The following is a 20,672-nucleotide window of genomic DNA, read 5'->3' as shown; positions in this document are numbered from 1 at the left end:
CCGAGCTGCCCTCTCTGATCGCCCCCCCCCCCCCCCCCCTCATCATTTGTCCCGACGGCCGAGCGCGCGGCCCCAATGAGCCCTTTGGAACGGAACGAAAAGAAGGAGCGAACTGCAGCTGTGACGTGGGCGTTGTTGTTCCATTCAACGGGTTCGCCATGGCAACGGGGCACAGGCCCTGGAAGCACGCAGCCCCTCTCCCCTATACAGCGTCCTGAGGGTAAAGAGGCAGCTGGAAGTTTCTCCTCACGATCACACTGTGTCATTTGGCACAACATATCCGTACCACTCTGACCCACTTTAAATGCACGGAAACGAGGATTAAACCAAAGTTTAACACTTGTGAAAATGTGGACCCTGGATGTTCGTTCGACGTGTGGCCACTACACCAATAAATGTACGAATTCTGTGCGCCATATGCAACTTTTACGCACGCTTGACGCACACAATCTGACCCACTGACCTGGATAGGGGTTTATAAAGTGTTTCCAAACATAAAGAAACTTGTTTCTTTTTCTTATTCCAGTAGTTCTGTGTTTACTCTCGGCTGCAGATCTCTCCTTCCACTTTGTACTCTAGCATGCTGCAGGACTGCTAGTATTGTTGGGCAGAGTGATTGGGGTTTCTCTACAATCTCCCGTGACCAATGAGCGGGGTGCTGTCAGGGGTAACCACATCTGTCAACCGTTCTTGGCCAATAAAGAGCGGAGCGAGGCGGACCACAGGTGCGCGCCTCTGCGTCCCCTTGGCACAGCGCCCGGGAGATGCTGGAGAGAGACGCCTTGCTGCCCCGTGGCGCAAAAGAGTTACTGTCAAAGGCAGCATCCTTTTAACTCCAGCTATCACTCTGGCTCCGATAGTTATGGCGACCGCAACGTCTAACCACTACAGCGTCCTCACCACCCCCAGCAGCGCGCCGCCGCCGCACTCCGAGTCCGGGAGCATGCAGCAGGCGGTAGCGTACAGGGACGCGCACAGCCTGCTCCAGAACGACTACAGCACGTTACCGGGAGGTGGACATCCGCTCAGCCACGCGCACCAGTGGATAACGGCGCTGTCTCACAGTGACAGCGGGGCGCCTTGGCCGTCCAGTCCCATCGGAGACCAGGACGTGAAGCCCGTACTGCACGACAGTGACCGAGAGGAGCTGCAGAACTCCAACAATCTGCAGCAACAGCAGCAGCAGCAGCAGCAACAGCAACAACAGCGACACCCTCACCTCGCGCACCAGCAGGCGCATCACGACGCCAGAGCATGGAGAACCAGCACCGCCACCACGCTCATCCCCGGTATGGCGACATCTGAGAGCCAGAGCCTGGTGTACTCCCAGTCCGGCTTCGGTCTGATGCCTGGGGGAGAGCAAGGGGGGATGCACCACCACCCCCTCCGGGATGAGGACCACCACAGCCACAGTCCACATCTGAGCGATCACGGCGGCGGCCCTGGGGCCCACCAGCAGTCTCTCTCGCACCATCACCAGCACGGGGGCCACCAGGACCATTCGGACGAAGACACGCCGACCTCCGACGAGTTGGAGCAGTTTGCCAAGCAGTTTAAGCAGCGGCGCATCAAGCTGGGCTTCACCCAGGCGGACGTGGGGCTCGCTCTTGGGACGCTGTACGGGAACGTGTTTTCTCAGACCACCATTTGCAGGTTCGAGGCGCTTCAGCTGAGCTTCAAAAACATGTGTAAACTCAAGCCCTTGTTGAACAAGTGGCTGGAGGAGGCGGACTCCACGTCGGGGAGCCCCACCAGCTTGGACAAAATCGCAGCACAGGGGAGAAAGAGGAAAAAGAGGACCTCCATCGAGGTGGGCGTCAAAGGGGCTCTGGAGAGCCATTTTCTCAAATGTCCAAAACCAGGAGCAGCGGAGATTAACTCCCTAGCGGACAGCCTGCAGCTGGAGAAGGAGGTGGTGAGGGTTTGGTTTTGTAACCGGCGGCAGAAGGAGAAGAGGATGACACCCGCTGGGGGACAGATGCCAGGAGGCGAGGACATGTACGGGGACACCCCTCCTCACCACGGAGGACAGACTCCTGTGCAGTGACCTCGGACACGGACCATTTAACGGAGGAATGATTCTTTCCTTATTTCTTTGATTCTCTGTGCTGGACCGCGCTCGGACCTCATCCGGTTTAAATGTTTGGACCCACGGACACGCAGAGTGGGGGGATATACAGTGGCACTCAAGCACTAAAAAAAAAAAAATACGCATAGCTGTATGGAGCTGTTTCGTGCCGCGGGAAATGCCAAGCATATTGGGATACGGTGGAAGGCGTGTGTGAGTGTGTGTGGGAGAGTGTGTGTGCGCGCGTGTGTGTGTGCAAACCAAAAAAAAAACACAGCGACATTGATACAATATGCCATTTCTACAGCAGGACGCCAGCGCGTGTCGTGATGTATGTGTCATTAAAGAAAGGCAGAGTGTGGATGTGGACACGAGGTTGTCCGCGGGGGCACAGGCACGAGAACAAGCTGCAGTCAGAGGGTAAATAAACGCCATCTTTCCATCATAACAAAAGCAACAGGGGTTCTGAAATGGCAGACACCTGCTGTACAATGTTAACAATGAAAAGCCAATATACCAGCCCATTATTATCGATATTAGTGTTATTATTGGTATTATTATTATTATTGGTATTATTATTATTATTATTATTATTGAAACGATGTTTTGACTGTGCTGTCAAACGCTTCCATATTAATTATAAATATTTATCTTGCTTTAATATGGTAAACTACATCACACAATAATTATAATAATAATAATAATAATATTTGATAATACTACTCATTATTTATGTTAATTTTTAATGCTTTTCTTTCTGTGCAGACATCAAGGGCGCCTGTACAGTTGTTTTTACTGAATTATTATTAATATTATTATTATTATTATTGTTATGAATATTATTATTTGTGTAGTATTTTTTCCAAAATGCTGTGACGATAAAGACCGAGACTGTCCGGCTGGAACACTCAAAGCAATCCAGCCCATTTTGCCTTCCTTTGCTAAGAATAAAAAACAAAAAAAAAAACAAAACATACACATAAAAACAAACAAAAATAAATAAATAAATACAAAAAAAATAAGTTGAAAAAAATAATCTCAAAAGGGAACATGGGGGGGTAAACTAAATATATCCTGGTACCAGCTCTGGCCGCAGTGGCTACTATACTGTATGACTCATTCATTCACAATGAAGACAATTTGTGGGATGTATCTCCATTCGTTTTTGTATGGCTTTGTTTGTTTGTTTGTTTGTTTGTTTCCTCTGTCAGTCTGTGCCAAAGCACAAACACAAACACGTGTTCTTGTGCCACTTTAATCCTGTGAATTAATAATAAACCTGATCTGGTTTTTTTGGGGGGTGGGAGATAAATCCACCAGGTATTTTGGAGATTGATTCTCCAAAATTGACAGAAAATATATGTTGTTGTTTTTTTCCAGAAACACAAATCCAACTGAAGGCTGTGAGATGGAAAATGTAGCAAACCAGAATGTGAATTTTTGCACCATTTTTGCACCATTTCTTTAAAAACCTCCTGTATGTATAGGCCCAGTATTACAGTAAATCAATTTTTACGTCAATTAATTAATATATGTACATTACCACAAATACCACATTATAATGAATGTTTCATTTAAATGAAACTATATACATGTTGCACCACTTTAATCCTTCAGCTGAATTTGAGTTTCTGAGGTGGATAAAGACGAACAAAAAATAAAACAAACAAAAACCAAAAGGAAATAGTATTGACCTGAAATCTGTGATCAATCCAAACGGAGGAGAGAGAGGGGGGGGGGAAAAGAAATCAACGATTGCACAATTTCTACATGCTTTTTGTCATTAAATCGTAATTGTTTTCTACAACACATGCAGTCTATGCACGTTTATTATTGAGCTTCGGGGGGTGGAAGAAAGAAAGAAAAAAAGAAAAAAAAAAGACGCATCTCTGGCAACAAGCTGTTTTTTTATTCCCTCTTGTGCGAGGCCTTGCATTGTAATTAGGGTTTTTTTTTTGTCAATCCGTCTCGGTGGCTTAAAACTGTCCTTCAGCTGTTTCTGTAAAGTGTTTATTAGCGCTTGATGTGCTCTGATATTGTTGTGTGACGAGATAATCCACGAGGCCGCTCCTCACACACTCACTCAGTGTGTGTGTGGGTTCTATACACCTGGAAACACAGGGTATTTATTCCTATTTTCATCAGCAAACACACGTGGAAGTGAACATGACAATCATACAACAAAAAAAAAGACAATTTCTACATGTTTGTACACATGTAGGTGAACACAGATATGGTGACGCATTAATTCATTAAACTCCAGAATCAGACTTTTATTTGACATGTGCTACATTAATTATAAAAGTACATTTTCATACATTTATGACTGCATACATACACATCAGGAAAAACATGTCAAATTGGCTTAAAATTAAAATCACCAGTGAATTATGAAGATTTTTTTACACATGAAACTGAGCATAACTTGTTTTTATTATGAGTTTTTTTTGCAGATATTTACGGTCTAATTTCACCTGTTCATATTGAAGGTTCCTCATTTTTTTCTTCTTTTTTGTTGTTTTGCCCCTTATGGTTCATACCCACATGTTTAATTTTTGCCTTATTACATTTCATGAGCTGATCAATGGCCAAAGCAGTAGCCAGCAGTGCGCTAATGCCACCTAGTGGAGGGTTGGTATAGTTTAGAGTTTACGGTTAATGATCACAGGCAAGGAATTGGACCAGACCCAGTCTATAGAATGTGGACAGTATGGTCAAACCTTCTATATTATAGTCTATTATAGTATATTATAGTATATTATAGTATATTATAGTGTGTATTCACCAAACCAGACTTTCATTTGAACATTTTAAAACATATACACAATGGTATTTTGAGTTCCAGTGTATTTTTAAAAACAAGATTTCTGATTTAAAATGGGATATAAAATTGTCTTCTTGAGTTTTAGATAGATAGATAGATAGATAGATAGATAGATAGATAGATAGATAGGTAGATAGATAGATAGATAGATAGATAGATAGATAGATAGATAGATAGATAGATAGATAGATAGATAGATAGATAGATAGATAGATAGATAGATAGATAGATAGACTGCTCTTCTTCATCCTTATATTTATTTAAAATTTGATTCAGAGTAGCCGATGCTGTCATTATACTTGTGTTTGAATTTATATTCTCCGGGGAAAAAACAGAACAAAACAAGGACATGTAAGAATAACGCACATCATTTTTAAAACTCCTGAATGTCCTATATTGTGTTTGACTTCACGAGAACCGTCGTGGACAAATGATGTGATTTTTAAAGCTGTTGTTGTAAAATAACACTTTAATCAGAGAGAGCAGACTGAATGAAGGGTCACATCTTTACGTTTTTTTCCATGTGTATTCAGTCGGTGTGGTGGTCTCTCTCTCTTTCATATTGACTCTCAGCTTTTATGTTGAAACATGAGGCTGTGTGTGTGTGTGCAGTTTTAAGGCTAGAAGACAGTGATTTGACAAAGAAAAAAAACACACACACACACACTATGAGAGAGAGAGAGGTGCCAGGTCTCTGGTGGACCCTATTACCTTGGATTCTGTCCTATCAGCAGGCAACCATCTGCCCTCCTCCTGGCCCTCACACTCCTACAGGCATCCTCTGCATTATTCATATTTCTACACACACACACACACACACACACATACAAACACACACCGTAGCCCGTGTGCACCTCATCTCATTCATTCATTCACCACCATCACCATCACCAGAGAGATATGCTTTATTCTCCAATGTCACTGTCAGTTCTGCATTTTCTTTTCTCCTCTATCTCCCAGGGATTCTTCACAATGGCGTCAGAAATACAACCCCGGCAAAGTCATCAAATATCATCTCTCTGCGACGTGTTGTCTGTCTCCTTCTTCCCCCCCTTTTTTTCCCCTTTTCCCTCACCCAGACTCACTCTCCCTTCTCTACAGCGGTGCTCCCACGACTTGCCTTTTTCCTCTTCCTCTCCCTCTGCCCTCCTTCTTCTTCTTCTTCTCTGTTTCTCCAAAGCTCCAGCACAGGCACAAAGAAAAGGGCAGAGAGCTAATCCTCCAGCATTGTTGGGTGGGCTTAGTATTGTCATATTGTAGCAAGCACAGAGGGAGAGGGATTATGAGACAGATACATGCCGGAGAATACCCACCTCTAAGTGTTGATACAGAGCAGTTTCTGCTGTAAGACTTATCTTTTTTTTATCCCGTGGATGTGCACACGCATACTCCGGGTGTTGAAGCATCTGCCCCCTTTTGCCCTCTGACAAGGTAAGGGCCGCGTTTGAAAGACATTTTTAGAATCACTTATCGGTTAAAAGTATTTAATAATGTGAAAATTGCATTTGAGTTTGAATATCTTCAAATTAGACAGTCATTTTGTAAAAAAAAAAACCCACCTGGATTGAAACATAAAAAGTGTAAAAAGTCTTCTACACTTGAGAAAAGTGACCACATTGATAAAAGGTAGATGTGAATGTACGGAAGATTATTAGTGCCACGTGTAAAATATTTTTTTTTGGAAACAAATAAAAACAGATTACTGAAATTAAAGTCAGAATTCTGAGACTTCTTTTCCCGCAGAATTCTGGCTTTTTTTTTATTTCTTAAATTTTGTTTACACACACACACAAATGTGACCCTAATCCTCTTCCATACTGACTGCTATGGATATTGGGTTTTTAGCATATTTAGGACGTTTAGAAAACATTCCCTGTCTGGAAAAATAGTGGAAATAGCAATAAGGAAACTATAGCATTGCTGCCCTTATTATTAGAATTCAGTTGAATTGTGCGATACATGTTAATGAAAAGCTGACAATTTATTTCATATACTGTAAAAATGGACACAATCTTTGAAATGTGAAGCCTATTTTCCTCTCATGGCGCATTTCCACTAGTGGATCCCGGATCGCCTCGGCACAGCACGGCATGGTTTAGGTTGCATTTCCACTTACTCAATGTGGGTGGTCATCACTGCACGGCTGCTTGAAACTGCTGTGACTCTGTTTTACACACGAACACACACACACACACACACCCAATAGAGTGACTAGTGACTTGTAAAACAGTTGTTTTCAGTGTCAGTTAATTAAAAGTACATTCTCCATGACCGGAGCACAGATTCCGTCTGACTCTGGACTGAAAACGTCGACAGGGTTTGTGATGCCGGTCGTGGTACAGAATGCTCTGTTATATATTGAGATTCTAGACATTTCCCTGATAATAATTGGAGATTAACCCACGTTTTTATGATTGTTAATTAGTTTTAACTGGTCTACAGCTTGGCACTGTTCCGCTTGATACTTGTGTCAATGTATCCGGGGCACAGACTCTGATACACATACAGCAGAAGGGTTTATTTAAGGGTATATTTTTTTTGTCAAATTTTGGAAGACACACTATACTATGACTTTTTTTTGTCAAATTTTGGACGACATAGTATAGTATGACGTTTTTGTCAAATTTTGGATGAAAATTTTTTTTCCAGAAAATTGTCAAACGACATTGTATAGTAGGCCGTTTTTGTCATATTTTCGACAATATAGTATAGTATGACGATTTTGTCAAATTTTGGACCAAAACATTTTTTTCCTAAAAATTGTCAAACGGCATAGTATAGCATGCCGTTTTTGTCAAATTTTGGAGAACATAGTATAGTATAGCGTTTTTGTCATATTTTGGACGACATTGTATCGTTTGAAGTTTTTGTCAAATTTTGGCCCAAAAATGTTTTTCTTAAAAATTGTCAAATTTTGGACGACATAGTGTAGTATGGCGTTTTTGTCAAAATTTGGACCAAAAAATGTTTTTCCTAAAAATTGTCAAGTTTTGTACGACATAGTATAGTGTGACGTTTTTGTCAAATTTTGGACCAAAATTGTTGTTTTCATAAAATTGTCAAACGACATAGTATAGTATGACGTTTTTGTCAAATGTTGGATTAAAAAATTTTTTTCTGAAAAATTGTCAGATGACATAGAATACTATGCCATTTTTGTCAAATTTAGGAAGACATATTATTATATGACGCTTTTGTCAAATGTTGGATTAAACATTTTTTTCCAAAGAATTGTCAAACGACATAGTATAGTATGCCGTTTTCGTCATATTTTGGACGACATCGAATAGTATGCCGTTTTGTCAAATTGTGGAACAAATTTTTTCGTTCCAAAAAGTGTCACATATTGGACGACATAGTATAGTATGCCGTTTTTGTCATATTTTGGACGACATCGAATAGTATGCAGCTTTGTCAAATTGTGGAACAAATTTTTTCTTTCCAAAAAGTGTCACATTTTGGACGGCATAGTATAGTATGACGTTTTTGTCAAGTTTTGGACCAAAAAAATGTTTGTAAAAAAAATTGTCAGATTTTGGACGACAGTCGTTTTTTTTCAAAAAAATGTCACATTTTGGACAGCATAGGATAGTATGACGTACTACATAGTATAGTATAACGTTTTTGTCAAGTTTTGGTCCAAAAAAATGTTTGTCAAAAAAATTGTCAGATTTTGGATGACAGTATAGTATGTCGTTTTTGTCCAATTTTGTACCAATTTTTTTTTGCCAAAAATGGTCACATTTTAGACGGCATAGTAAAGTATGACGTACTACACAGTATAGTATGACGTTTTTGTCAAGTTTTGGTCCCAATAATTTTTTTTCAAAAAAATTGTCAGATTTTGGACGACATAGTATAGTATGTCGTTTTTGTCCAATTTTGTACCAATTTTTTTTTTCAAAAAATGGTCACATTTTGGACAGCATAGGATAGTATGACGTACTACATAGTATAGTATGACGTTTTTGTCAAGTTTTGGTCCAAAAAAATGATCTCAAAATAATTGTCAGATTTTGGACAACATAGTATAGTATGTCGTTTTTGTCCAATTTTGGACCAATTTCTTTTTTTCAAAAAATGGTCACATTTTGGACAGCATAGGATAGTATGACGTACTACATAGTATAGTATGACGTCTTTGTCAAGTTTTGGTCCAAAAAAATGATCTAAAAAAAATTGTCAGATTTTGGACGACATAGTCGTTTTTGTCCAATTTTGTACCAATTTTTTTTTTCAAAAAATTGTCACATTTTGGACAGCATAGGATAGTATGACGTACTACATAGTATAGTATGACGTTTTTGTCAAGTTTTGGTCCAAAAAAATGTTTTTCAAAAAAATTGTCAGATTTTGGACGACATAGTATAGTATGTCGTTTTTGTCCAATTTTGGACCAAATTTTATTTTGCCAAAAATGGTCACATTTTGGACAGCATAGGATAGTATGACGTACTACATAGTATAGTATGACGTTTTTGTCAAGTTTTGGACCAAAAAAATGTTTTTCAAAAAAATTGTCAGATTTTGGACGACATAGTATAGTATGTCGTTTTTGTCCAATTTTGTACCAATTTTTTTTTTCAAAAAATGGTCACATTTTGGACAGCATAGGATAGTATGACGTACTACATAGTATAGTATGACGTTTTTGTCAAGTTTTGGTCCAAAAAAATGATCTCAAAATAATTGTCAGATTTTGGACAACATAGTATAGTATGTCGTTTTTGTCCAATTTTGGACCAATTTCTTTTTTTCAAAAAATGGTCACATTTTAGACGGCATAGTATAGTATGACGTACTACACAGTATAGTATGACGTTTTTGTCAAGTTTTGGTCCCAATAATTTTTTTTCAAAAAAATTGTCAGATTTTGGACGACATAGTATAGTATGTCGTTTTTGTCCAATTTTGTACCAATTTTTTTTTTCAAAAAATGGTCACATTTTGGACAGCATAGGATAGTATGACGTACTACATAGTATAGTATGACGTTTTTGTCAAGTTTTGGTCCAAAAAAATGATCTCAAAATAATTGTCAGATTTTGGACAACATAGTATAGTATGTCGTTTTTGTCCAATTTTGGACCAATTTCTTTTTTTCAAAAAATGGTCACATTTTGGACAGCATAGGATAGTATGACGTACTACATAGTATAGTATGACGTCTTTGTCAAGTTTTGGTCCAAAAAAATGATCTAAAAAAAATTGTCAGATTTTGGACGACATAGTCGTTTTTGTCCAATTTTGTACCAATTTTTTTTTTCAAAAAATTGTCACATTTTGGACAGCATAGGATAGTATGACGTACTACATAGTATAGTATGACGTTTTTGTCAAGTTTTGGTCCAAAAAAATGTTTTTCAAAAAAATTGTCAGATTTTGGACGACATAGTATAGTATGTCGTTTTTGTCCAATTTTGGACCAAATTTTATTTTGCCAAAAATGGTCACATTTTGGACAGCATAGGATAGTATGACGTACTACATAGTATAGTATGACGTTTTTGTCAAGTTTTGGTCCAAAAAAATGATCTCAAAATAATTGTCAGATTTTGGACAACATAGTATAGTATGTCGTTTTTGTCCAATTTTGGACCAATTTCTTTTTTTCAAAAAATGGTCACATTTTGGACAGCATAGGATAGTATGACGTACTACATAGTATAGTATGACGTCTTTGTCAAGTTTTGGTCCAAAAAAATGATCTAAAAAAAATTGTCAGATTTTGGACGACATAGTCGTTTTTGTCCAATTTTGTACCAATTTTTTTTTTCAAAAAATTGTCACATTTTGGACAGCATAGGATAGTATGACGTACTACATAGTATAGTATGACGTTTTTGTCAAGTTTTGGTCCAAAAAAATGTTTTTCAAAAAAATTGTCAGATTTTGGACGACATAGTATAGTATGTCGTTTTTGTCCAATTTTGGACCAAATTTTATTTTGCCAAAAATGGTCACATTTTGGACAGCATAGGATAGTATGACGTACTACATAGTATAGTATGACGTTTTTGTCAAGTTTTGGACCAAAAAAATGTTTTTCAAAAAAATTGTCAGATTTTGGACGACATAGTATAGTATGTCGTTTTTGTCCAATTTTGTACCAATTTTTTTTTTCAAAAAATGGTCACATTTTGGACAGCATAGGATAGTATGACGTACTACATAGTATAGTATGACGTTTTTGTCAAGTTTTGGTCCAAAAAAATGATCTCAAAATAATTGTCAGATTTTGGACAACATAGTATAGTATGTCGTTTTTGTCCAATTTTGGACCAATTTCTTTTTTTCAAAAAATGGTCACATTTTGGACAGCATAGGATAGTATGACGTACTACATAGTATAGTATGACGTCTTTGTCAAGTTTTGGTCCAAAAAAATGATCTAAAAAAAATTGTCAGATTTTGGACGACATAGTCGTTTTTGTCCAATTTTGTACCAATTTTTTTTTTCAAAAAATTGTCACATTTTGGACAGCATAGGATAGTATGACGTACTACATAGTATAGTATGACGTTTTTGTCAAGTTTTGGTCCAAAAAAATGTTTTTCAAAAAAATTGTCAGATTTTGGACGACATAGTATAGTATGTCGTTTTTGTCCAATTTTGGACCAAATTTTATTTTGCCAAAAATGGTCACATTTTGGACAGCATAGGATAGTATGACGTACTACATAGTATAGTATGACGTTTTTGTCAAGTTTTGGACCAAAAAAATGTTTTTCAAAAAAATTGTCAGATTTTGGACGACATAGTATAGTATGTCGTTTTTGTCCAATTTTGTACCAATTTTTTTTTGCCAAAAATGGTCACATTTTGGACAGCATAGGATAGTATGACGTACTACATAGTATAGTATGACGTTTTTGTCAAGTTTTGGTCCAAAAAAATGTTTTTCAAAAAAATTGTCAGATTTTGGACGACATAGTATAGTATGTCGTTTTTGTCCAATTTTGGACCAAATATTTTTTTCTCCAAAAATGGTCACATTTTAGAGACATAGTATAGTATGACGTACTGCATAGTATAGTGTGACATTTCTGTCAAGTTTTGGACCAAAAAACCGTTTTTCAAAAAAATTGTCAGAATCAAAAACGACATAGTATAGTATGTCGTTTTTGTCCAATTTTGGACCAAATTTTTTTTCTCCAAAAATGGTCACATTTTAGAGACATAGTATAGTATGACGTACTGCATAGTATAGTGTGACGTTTTTGTCAAGTTTTGGACCAAAAAAACGTTTTTCAAAAAAAATTTCAGAATCAAAAACGACATAGTATAGTATGTCGTTTTTGTCCAATTTTGGACCAAATTTTTTTTCTCCAAAAATGGTCACATTTTAGAGACATAGTATAGTATGACGTACTGCATAGTATAGTGTGACGTTTTTGTCAAGTTTTGGACCAAAAAAGGTTTTTCAAAAAATTGTCAGAATCAAAAACGACATAGTATAGTGTGACGTTTTTGTCAAGTTTTGGACCAAAAAAACGTTTTTCAAAAAAACTGTCAGAATCAAAAAAGACATAGTATAGTATGTCGTTTTTGTCCAATTTTGGACCAAATTTTTTTTCTCCAAAAATGGTCACATTTTAGAGACATAGTATAGTATGAGGTACTGCATAGTATAGTATGACGTTTTTGTCAAGTTTTGGTCCAAAAAAATGTTTTTCAAAAAAATTGTCAGATTTTGGATGACATAGTATATATAGTATGTCGTTTTTGTCAAGTTTTGGCCCAAAAAAACGTTTTTCAAAAAAATTGTCAGAATCAAAAACGACATAGTATAGTATGTCGTTTTTGTCCAATTTTGGACCAAATTTTTTTTCTCCAAAAATTGTCACATTTTAGAGACATAGTATAGTATGACGTACTGCATAGTATAGTGTGACGTTTTTGTCAAGTTTTGGACCAAAAAAACGTTTTTCAAAAAAATTGTCAGAATCAAAAACGACATAGTATAGTATGTCGTTTTTTATCCAATTTTGGACCAAATTTTTTTTCTCCAAAAATGGTCACATTTTAGAGACATAGTATAGTATGACGTACTACATAGTATAGTGTGACGTTTTTATCAAGTTTTGGACCAGAATGTGGGTGCAGCGTTGGCTCACTTGGTAGAGCATCTGCCCCAGATGCTGAAGCTGTAGTCCTCGCTTCAGGTGATCCTGGTTCGAATCCTGCACCAAGCGGTCTTTCCTGTGTGTCATCCACTGTCTCCTGTTTGCTGTCTCTCTCCACTATACTATCATTAAAGGCAAAAAGGCCCAAACAAATATATATATATATAAAAAAGATCACTTTTTGGACGACATAAAGTGATCTTTGTGTCACTTCGTTTTTGTCCAATTTTGGAACAAATTTTTTTTCTCCAAAAATGGTCACAGTTTGGAGACATAGTATAGTATGACGTACTGCATAGTATAGTGTGACGTTTTTGTCTAGTTTTGGACCAAAAAAACGTTTTTCAAAAAAATTATCAGAATCAAAAACGACATAGTATAGTATGTCGTTGTTGTCCAATTTTGGACCAAATTTTTTTTCTCCAAAAATGGTCACATTTTAGAGACATAGTATAGTATGACGTACTGCATAGTATAGTGTGACGTTTTTCTCTAGTTTTGGACCAAAAAAACGTTTTTCAAAAAAATTGTCAGAATCAAAAACGACATAGTATAGTATGTCGTTTTTGTCCAATTTTGGACCAAATTTTTTTTCTCCAAAAATGGTCACATTTTAGAGACATAGTATAGTATGACGTACTGCATAGTATAGTGTGACGTTTTTCTCTAGTTTTGGACCAAAAAAACGTTTTTCAAAAAAATTGTCAGAATCAAAAACGACATAGTATAGTATGTCGTTTTTGTCCAATTTTGGACAAAATTTTTTTCTCCAAAAATGGTCACATTTTAGAGACATAGTATAGTATGACGTACTGCATAGTATAGTGTGACGTTTTTGTCAAGTTTTGGCCCAAAAAAACGTTTTTCAAAAAAATAGTCAGAATCAAAAACGACATAGTATAGTATGTCGTTTTTGTCCAATTTTGGATCAAATTTTTTTTCTCCAAAAATGGTCACATTTTAGAGACATAGTATAGTATGACGTACTGCATAGTATAGTGTGACGTTTTTGTCAAGTTTTGGCCCAAAAAAACGTTTTTCAAAAAAATAGTCAGAATCAAAAACGACATAGTATAGTATGTCGTTTTTGTCCAATTTTGGATCAAATTTTTTTTCTCCAAAAATGGTCACATTTTAGAGACATAGTATAGTATGACGTACTGCATAGTATAGTGTGACGTTTTTGTCAAGTTTTGGCCCAAAAAAACGTTTTTCAAAAAAATAGTCAGAATCAAAAACGACATAGTATAGTATGTCGTTTTTGTCCAATTTTGGACCAAATTTTTTTTCTCCAAAAATGGTAACATTTTAGAGACATAGTATAGTATGAGGTACTGCATAGTATAGTATGACGTTTTTGTCAAGTTTTGGTCCAAAAAAATGTTTTTCAAAAAAATAGTCAGAATCAAAAACGACATAGTATAGTATGTCGTTTTTGTCCAATTTTGGACCAAATTTTTTTTCTCCAAAAATGGTCACATTTTAGAGACATAGTATAGTATGACGTACTGCATAGTATAGTGTGACGTTTTTGTCAAGTTTTGGAACAAAAAACGTTTTTCAAAAAAACTGTCAGAATCAAAAAAGACATAGTATAGTATGTCGTTTTTGTCCAATTTTGGACCAAATTTTTTTTCTCCAAAAATGGTCACATTTTAGAGACATAGTATAGTATGACGTACTGCATAGTATAGTGTGACGTTTTTGTCAAGTTTTGGACCAAAAAAACTGTCAGAATCAAAAAAGACATAGTATAGTATGTCGTTTTTGTCTAATTTTGGACCAAATTGTTTTTTCTCCAAAAATGGTCACATTTTAGAGACATAGTATAGTATGACGTACTGCATAGTATAGTGTGACGTTTTTGTCAAGTTTTGGACCAAAAAAACGTTTTTCAAAAAAATTGTCAGAATCAAAAACGACATAGTATAGTATGTTGTTTTTGTCCAATTTTGGACCAAATTCTTTTTTCTCCAAAAATGGTCACATTTTAGAGACATAGTATAGTATGACGTACTGCATAGTATAGTGTGACGTTTTTGTCAAGTTTTGGACCAAAAAAAGTTTTTCAAAAAAATTGTCAGAATCAAAAACGACATAGTATAGTATGTCGTTTTTGTCCAATTTTGGACCAAATTTTTTTTCTCCAAAAATGGTCACATTTTAGAGACATAGTATAGTATGACGTACTGCATAGTATAGTGTGACGTTTTTGTCAAGTTTTGGCCGAAAAAAAGTTTTTCAAAAAAATAGTCAGAATCAAAAACGACATAGTATAGTATGTCGTTTTTGTCCAATTTTGGACCAAATTTTTTTTCTCCAAAAATGGTCACATTTTAGAGACATAGTATAGTATGAGGTACTGCATAGTATAGTATGACGTTTTTGTCAAGTTTTGGTCCAAAAAAATGTTTTTCAAAAAAATTGTCAGATTTTGGATGACATAGTATATATAGTATGTCGTTTTTGTCAAGTTTTGGCCCAAAAAAAGTTTTTGAAAAAAACTGTCAGAATCAAAAACGACATAGTATAGTATGTCGTTTTTGTCCAATTTTGGACCAAATTTTTTTTCTCCAAAAATGGTCACATTTTAGAGACATAGTATAGTATGACGTACTGCATAGTATAGTGTGACGTTTTTGTCAAGTTTTGGACCAAAAAAACGTTTTTCAAAAAAATAGTCAGAATCAAAAAAGACATCGTATAGTATGTCGTTTTTGTCCAATTTTGGACCAAATCTTTTTTTCTCCAAAAATGGTCACATTTTAGAGACATAGTATAGTATGACGTACTGCATAGTATAGTGTGACGTTTTTGTCAAGTTTTGGACCAAAAAAATTGTCAGAATCAAAAAAGACATAGTATAGTATGTCGTTTTTGTCTAATTTTGGACCAAATTTTTTTTCTCCAAAAATGGTCACATTTTAGAGACATAGTATAGTATGACGTACTGCATAGTATAGTATGTCGTTTTTGTCCAGTTTTGGACCAAATTTTTTTTATCCAAAAATGGTCACATTTTAGAGACATAGTATAGTATGACGTACTGCATAGTATAGTGTGACGTTTTTGTCTAGTTTTGGACCAAAAAAACGTTTTTCAAAAAATTTGTCAGAATCAAAAACGACATAGTATAGTATGTGATCTTTTGGCTCACTTGGTAGAGCATCTACCCCAGATGCTGAAGCTGTAGTCCTCGCTTCAGGTGATCCTGGTTCGAATCCTGCACCAAGCGGTCTTTCCTGTGTGTCATCCACCGTCTCCCGTTTGCTGTCTCTCTCCACTATACTATCATTAAAGGCAAATAGGCCCAAACAAATATATATATATATAAAAAAGATCACTTTTTGGACGACATAAAGTGATCTTTGTGTCACTTCGTTTTTGTCCAATTTTGGACCAAATTTGTTTTCTCCAAAAATGGTCACATTTTAGAGACATAGTATAGTATGACGTACTGCATAGTATAGTGTGACGTTTTTGTCAAGTTTTGGACCAAAAAAACATTTTTCAAAAAAATTGTCAGAATCAATAACGACATAGTATAGTATGTCGTTGTTGTCCAATTTTGGACCAAATTTTTTTTCTCCAAAAATGGTCACATTTTAGAGACATAGTATAGTATGACGTACTGCATAGTATAGTGTGACGTTTTTGTCAAGTTTTGGACCAAAAAAACGTTTTTCAAAAAAATTGTTAGAATCAAAAACGACATAGTATAGTATGTCGTTTTTGTCCAATTTTGGACCAAATTTTTTTTCTCCAAAAATGGTCACATTTTAGAGACATAGTATAGTATGACGTACTGCATAGTATAGTGTGACGTTTTTGTCAAGTTTTGGACCAAAAAAACGTTTTTCAAAAAAATTGTTAGAATCAAAAACGACATAGTATAGTATGTCGTTTTTGTCCAATTTTGGACCAAATTTTTTTTCTCCAAAAATGGTCACATTTTAGAGACATAGTATAGTATGACGTACTGCATAGTATAGTGTGACGTTTTTCTCTAGTTTTGGACCAAAAAAACGTTTTTCAAAAAAATTGTCAGAATCAAAAACGACATAGTATAGTATGTCGTTTTTGTCCAATTTTGGACCAAATTTTTTTTCTCCAAAAATGGTCACATTTTAGAGACATAGTATAGTATGACGTACTGCATAGTATAGTGTGACGTTTTTGTCAAGTTTTGGACCAAAAAAACGTTTTTCAAAAAAACTGTCAGAATCAAAAAAGACATAGTATAGTATGTCGTTTTTGTCCAATTTTGGACCAAATATTTTTTTCTCCAAAAATGGTCACATTTTAGAGACATAGTATAGTATGACGTACTGCATAGTATAGTGTGACGTTTTTGTCTAGTTTTGGACCAATAAACGTTTTTCAAAAAAATTGTCAGAATCAAAAAAGACAAGGTATAGTATGTCGTTTTTGTCCAATTTTGGACCAAATTTTTTTTCTCCAAAAATGGTCACATTTTGGAGACATAGTATAGTATGACATACTGCATAGTATAGTGTGACGTTTTTGTCAAGTTTTGGACCAAAAAAACATTTTTCAAAAAAATTGTCAGAATCAATAACGACATAGTATAGTATGTCGTTGTTGTCCAATTTTGGACCAAATTTTTTTTCTCCAAAAATGGTCACATTTTAGAGACATAGTATAGTATGACGTACTGCATAGTATAGTGTGACGTTTTTGTCAAGTTTTGGACCAAAAAAACGTTTTTCAAAAAAATTGTCAGAATCAAAAACGACATAGTATAGTATGTCGTTTTTGTCCAATTTTGGACCAAATTTTTTTTCTCCAAAAATGGTCACATTTTAGAGACATAGTATAGTATAGTATGACGTACTGCATAGTATAGTGTGACGTTTTTCTCTAGTTTTGGACCAAAAAAACGTTTTTCAAAAAAATTGTCAGAATCAAAAACGAAATAGTATAGTATGTCGTTTTTGTCCAATTTTGGACCAAATTTTTTTTCTCCAAAAATGGTCACATTTTAGAGACATAGTATAGTATGACGTACTGCATAGTATAGTGTGACGTTTTTGTCAAGTTTTGGACCAAAAAAACGTTTTTCAAAAAAACTGTCAGAATCAAAAAAGACATAGTATAGTATGTCGTTTTTGTCCAATTTTGGACCAAATTTTTTTTCTCCAAAAATGGTCACATTTTAGAGACATAGTATAGTATGACGTACTGCATAGTATAGTGTGACGTTTTTGTCAAGTTTTGGACCAAAAAAACGTTTTTCAAAAAAACTGTCAGAATCAAAAAAGACATAGTATAGTATGTCGTTTTTGTCCAATTTTGGACCAAATTTTTTTTCTCCAAAAATGGTCACATTTTGTAGACATAGTATAGTATGACGTACTGCATAGTATAGTTTGACGTTTTTGTCAAGTTTTGGACCAAAAAAACGTTTTTCAAAAAAATTGTCAGAATCAAAAACGACATAGTATAGTATGTCGTTTTTGTCCAATTTTGGACCAAATTTTTTTTCTCCAAAAATGGTCACATTTTAGAGACATAGTATAGTATGACGTACTGCATAGTATAGTGTGACGTTTTTGTCAAGTTTTGGACCAGAATCTGGGTGCAGTGTTGGCTCACTTGGTAGAGCATCTACCCCATATGCTGAGGCTGTTGTCCTCGCTTCAGGTGATCCTGGTTCGAATCCTGCACCAAGTGGTCTTTTCTGTCTCCCGTTTGCTGTCTCTCTCCACTATACTATCATTAAAGGCAAATAGGCCCAAACAAATATATATATATAAAAAATATCACTTTTTGGTACGACATAAAGTGATCTTTGTGTCACTTCGTTTTTGTCCAATTTTGGACCAAATTTTTTTTCTCCAAAAATGGTCAAATTTTAGAGACATAGTATAGTATGACGTACTGCATAGTATAGTGTGACGTTTTTGTCAAGTTTTGGACCAAAAAAACGTTTTTCAAAAAAATTGTCAGAATCAAAAACGACATAGTAGTTTTTTTTCTCCAAAAATGGTCACATTATGTCGTTGTTGACCAATTTTGGACCAAATTTTTTTTCTCCAAAAATTGTCACATTTTAGAGACATAGTATAGTATGACGTTCTGCATAGTATAGTGTGACGTTTTTGTCTAGTTTTGGACCAAAAAAACATTTTTCAAAAAAATAGTCAGAATCAAAAACGACATAGTATAGTATGTCGTTTTTGTCCAATTTTGGACCAAATTTTTTTTCTCCAAAAATGGTCACATTTTAGAGACATAGTATAGTATGACGTACTGCATAGTATAGTGTGACGTTTTTGTCAAGTTTTGGCCCAAAAAAACGTTTTTCAAAAAAATAGTCAGAATCAAAAACCACATAGTATAGTATGTCGTTTTTGTCCAATTTTGGACCAAATTTTTTTTCTCCAAAAATGGTCACATTTTAGAGACATAGTATAGTATGACGTACTGCATAGTATAGTGTGACGTTTTTGTCTAGTTTTGGACCGAAAAAATGTTTTTCAAAAAAATTGTCAGAATCAAAAACGACATAGTATAGTATGTCGTTTTTGTCCAATTTTGGACCAAATTTTTTTTCTCCAAAAATGGTCACATTTTAGAGACATAGTATAGTATGACGTACTGCATAGTATAGTGTGACGTTTTTGTCAAGTTTTGGCCCAAAAAAACGTTTTTCAAAAAAATAGTCAGAATCAAAAACGACATAGTATAGTATGTCGTTTTTTGTCCAATTTTGGACCAAATTTTTTTTCTCCAAATATGGTCACATTTTAGAGACATAGTATAGTATGACGTACTGCATAGTATAGTGTGACGTTTTTGTCAAGTTTTGGACCAAAAAACGTTTTTCAAAAAAATTGTCAGAATCAAAAACGACATAGTATAGTATGTCGTTTTTGTCCATTTTTGGACCAAATTTTTTTTCTCCAAAAATGGTCACATTTTAGAGACAGTATAGTATGACGTACTGCATAGTATAGTGTGACGTTTTTGTCAAGTTTTGGACCAAAAAACGTTTTTTCAAAAAACTGTCAGAATCAAAAACGACATAGTATAGTATGTCTAGTTTTGGACCAAAAAAACGTTTTTCAAAAAAATTGTCAGAATCAAAAACGACATAGTATAGTATGACGTTTTTGTCCAATTTTGGACCAAATTTTTTTTCTCCAAAAATGGTCACATTTTAGAGACATAGTATAGTATGACGTACTGCATAGTATAGTGTGACGTTTTTGTCAAGTTTTGGACCAAAAAAACGTTTTTCAAAAAAATTGTCAGAATCAAAAACGACATAGTATAGTATGTTGTTTTTGTCCAATTTTGGACCAAATTCTTTTTTCTCCAAAAATGGTCACATTTTAGAGACATAGTATAGTATGACGTACTGCATAGTATAGTGTGACGTTTTTGTCAAGTTTTGGACCAAAAAAAGTTTTTCAAAAAAATTGTCAGAATCAAAAACGACATAGTATAGTATGTCGTTTTTGTCCAATTTTGGACCAAATATTTTTTCTCCAAAAATGGTCACATTTTAGAGACATAGTATAGTATGACGTACTGCATAGTATAGTGTGACGTTTTTGTCAAGTTTTGGCCCAAAAAAACATTTTTCAAAAAAATAGTCATAATCAAAAACGACATAGTATAGTATGT

At 35.4% G+C, this 20,672-nt stretch overlaps 1 protein-coding gene across 1 annotated transcript; it reads left to right on the top strand.

The window, feature by feature from the left end:
- Nucleotides 1-645: 645 nt before the first annotated feature.
- pou3f2a (POU class 3 homeobox 2a) lies at nucleotides 646-2,047 on the top strand (the record flags this gene model as incomplete). The annotated part of the gene is made up of 1 exon (XM_083898951.1): nucleotides 646-2,047. Exon 1 carries the CDS (start codon nucleotides 647-649, stop codon nucleotides 2,045-2,047), a length of 1,401 nt encoding a protein of 466 aa, XP_083755077.1. The 5' UTR covers nucleotide 646.
- Nucleotides 2,048-20,672: the final 18,625 nt, after the last annotated feature.

This window comes from Microchirus variegatus (genome assembly GCF_963457635.1).
Source record: "Microchirus variegatus genome assembly, chromosome: 12".
Classification (NCBI taxonomy): domain Eukaryota; kingdom Metazoa; phylum Chordata; class Actinopteri; order Pleuronectiformes; family Soleidae; genus Microchirus; species Microchirus variegatus.
Note: the sequence above shows the minus strand (reverse complement) of the source record. Positions and strands in the feature narration are given on the sequence as shown.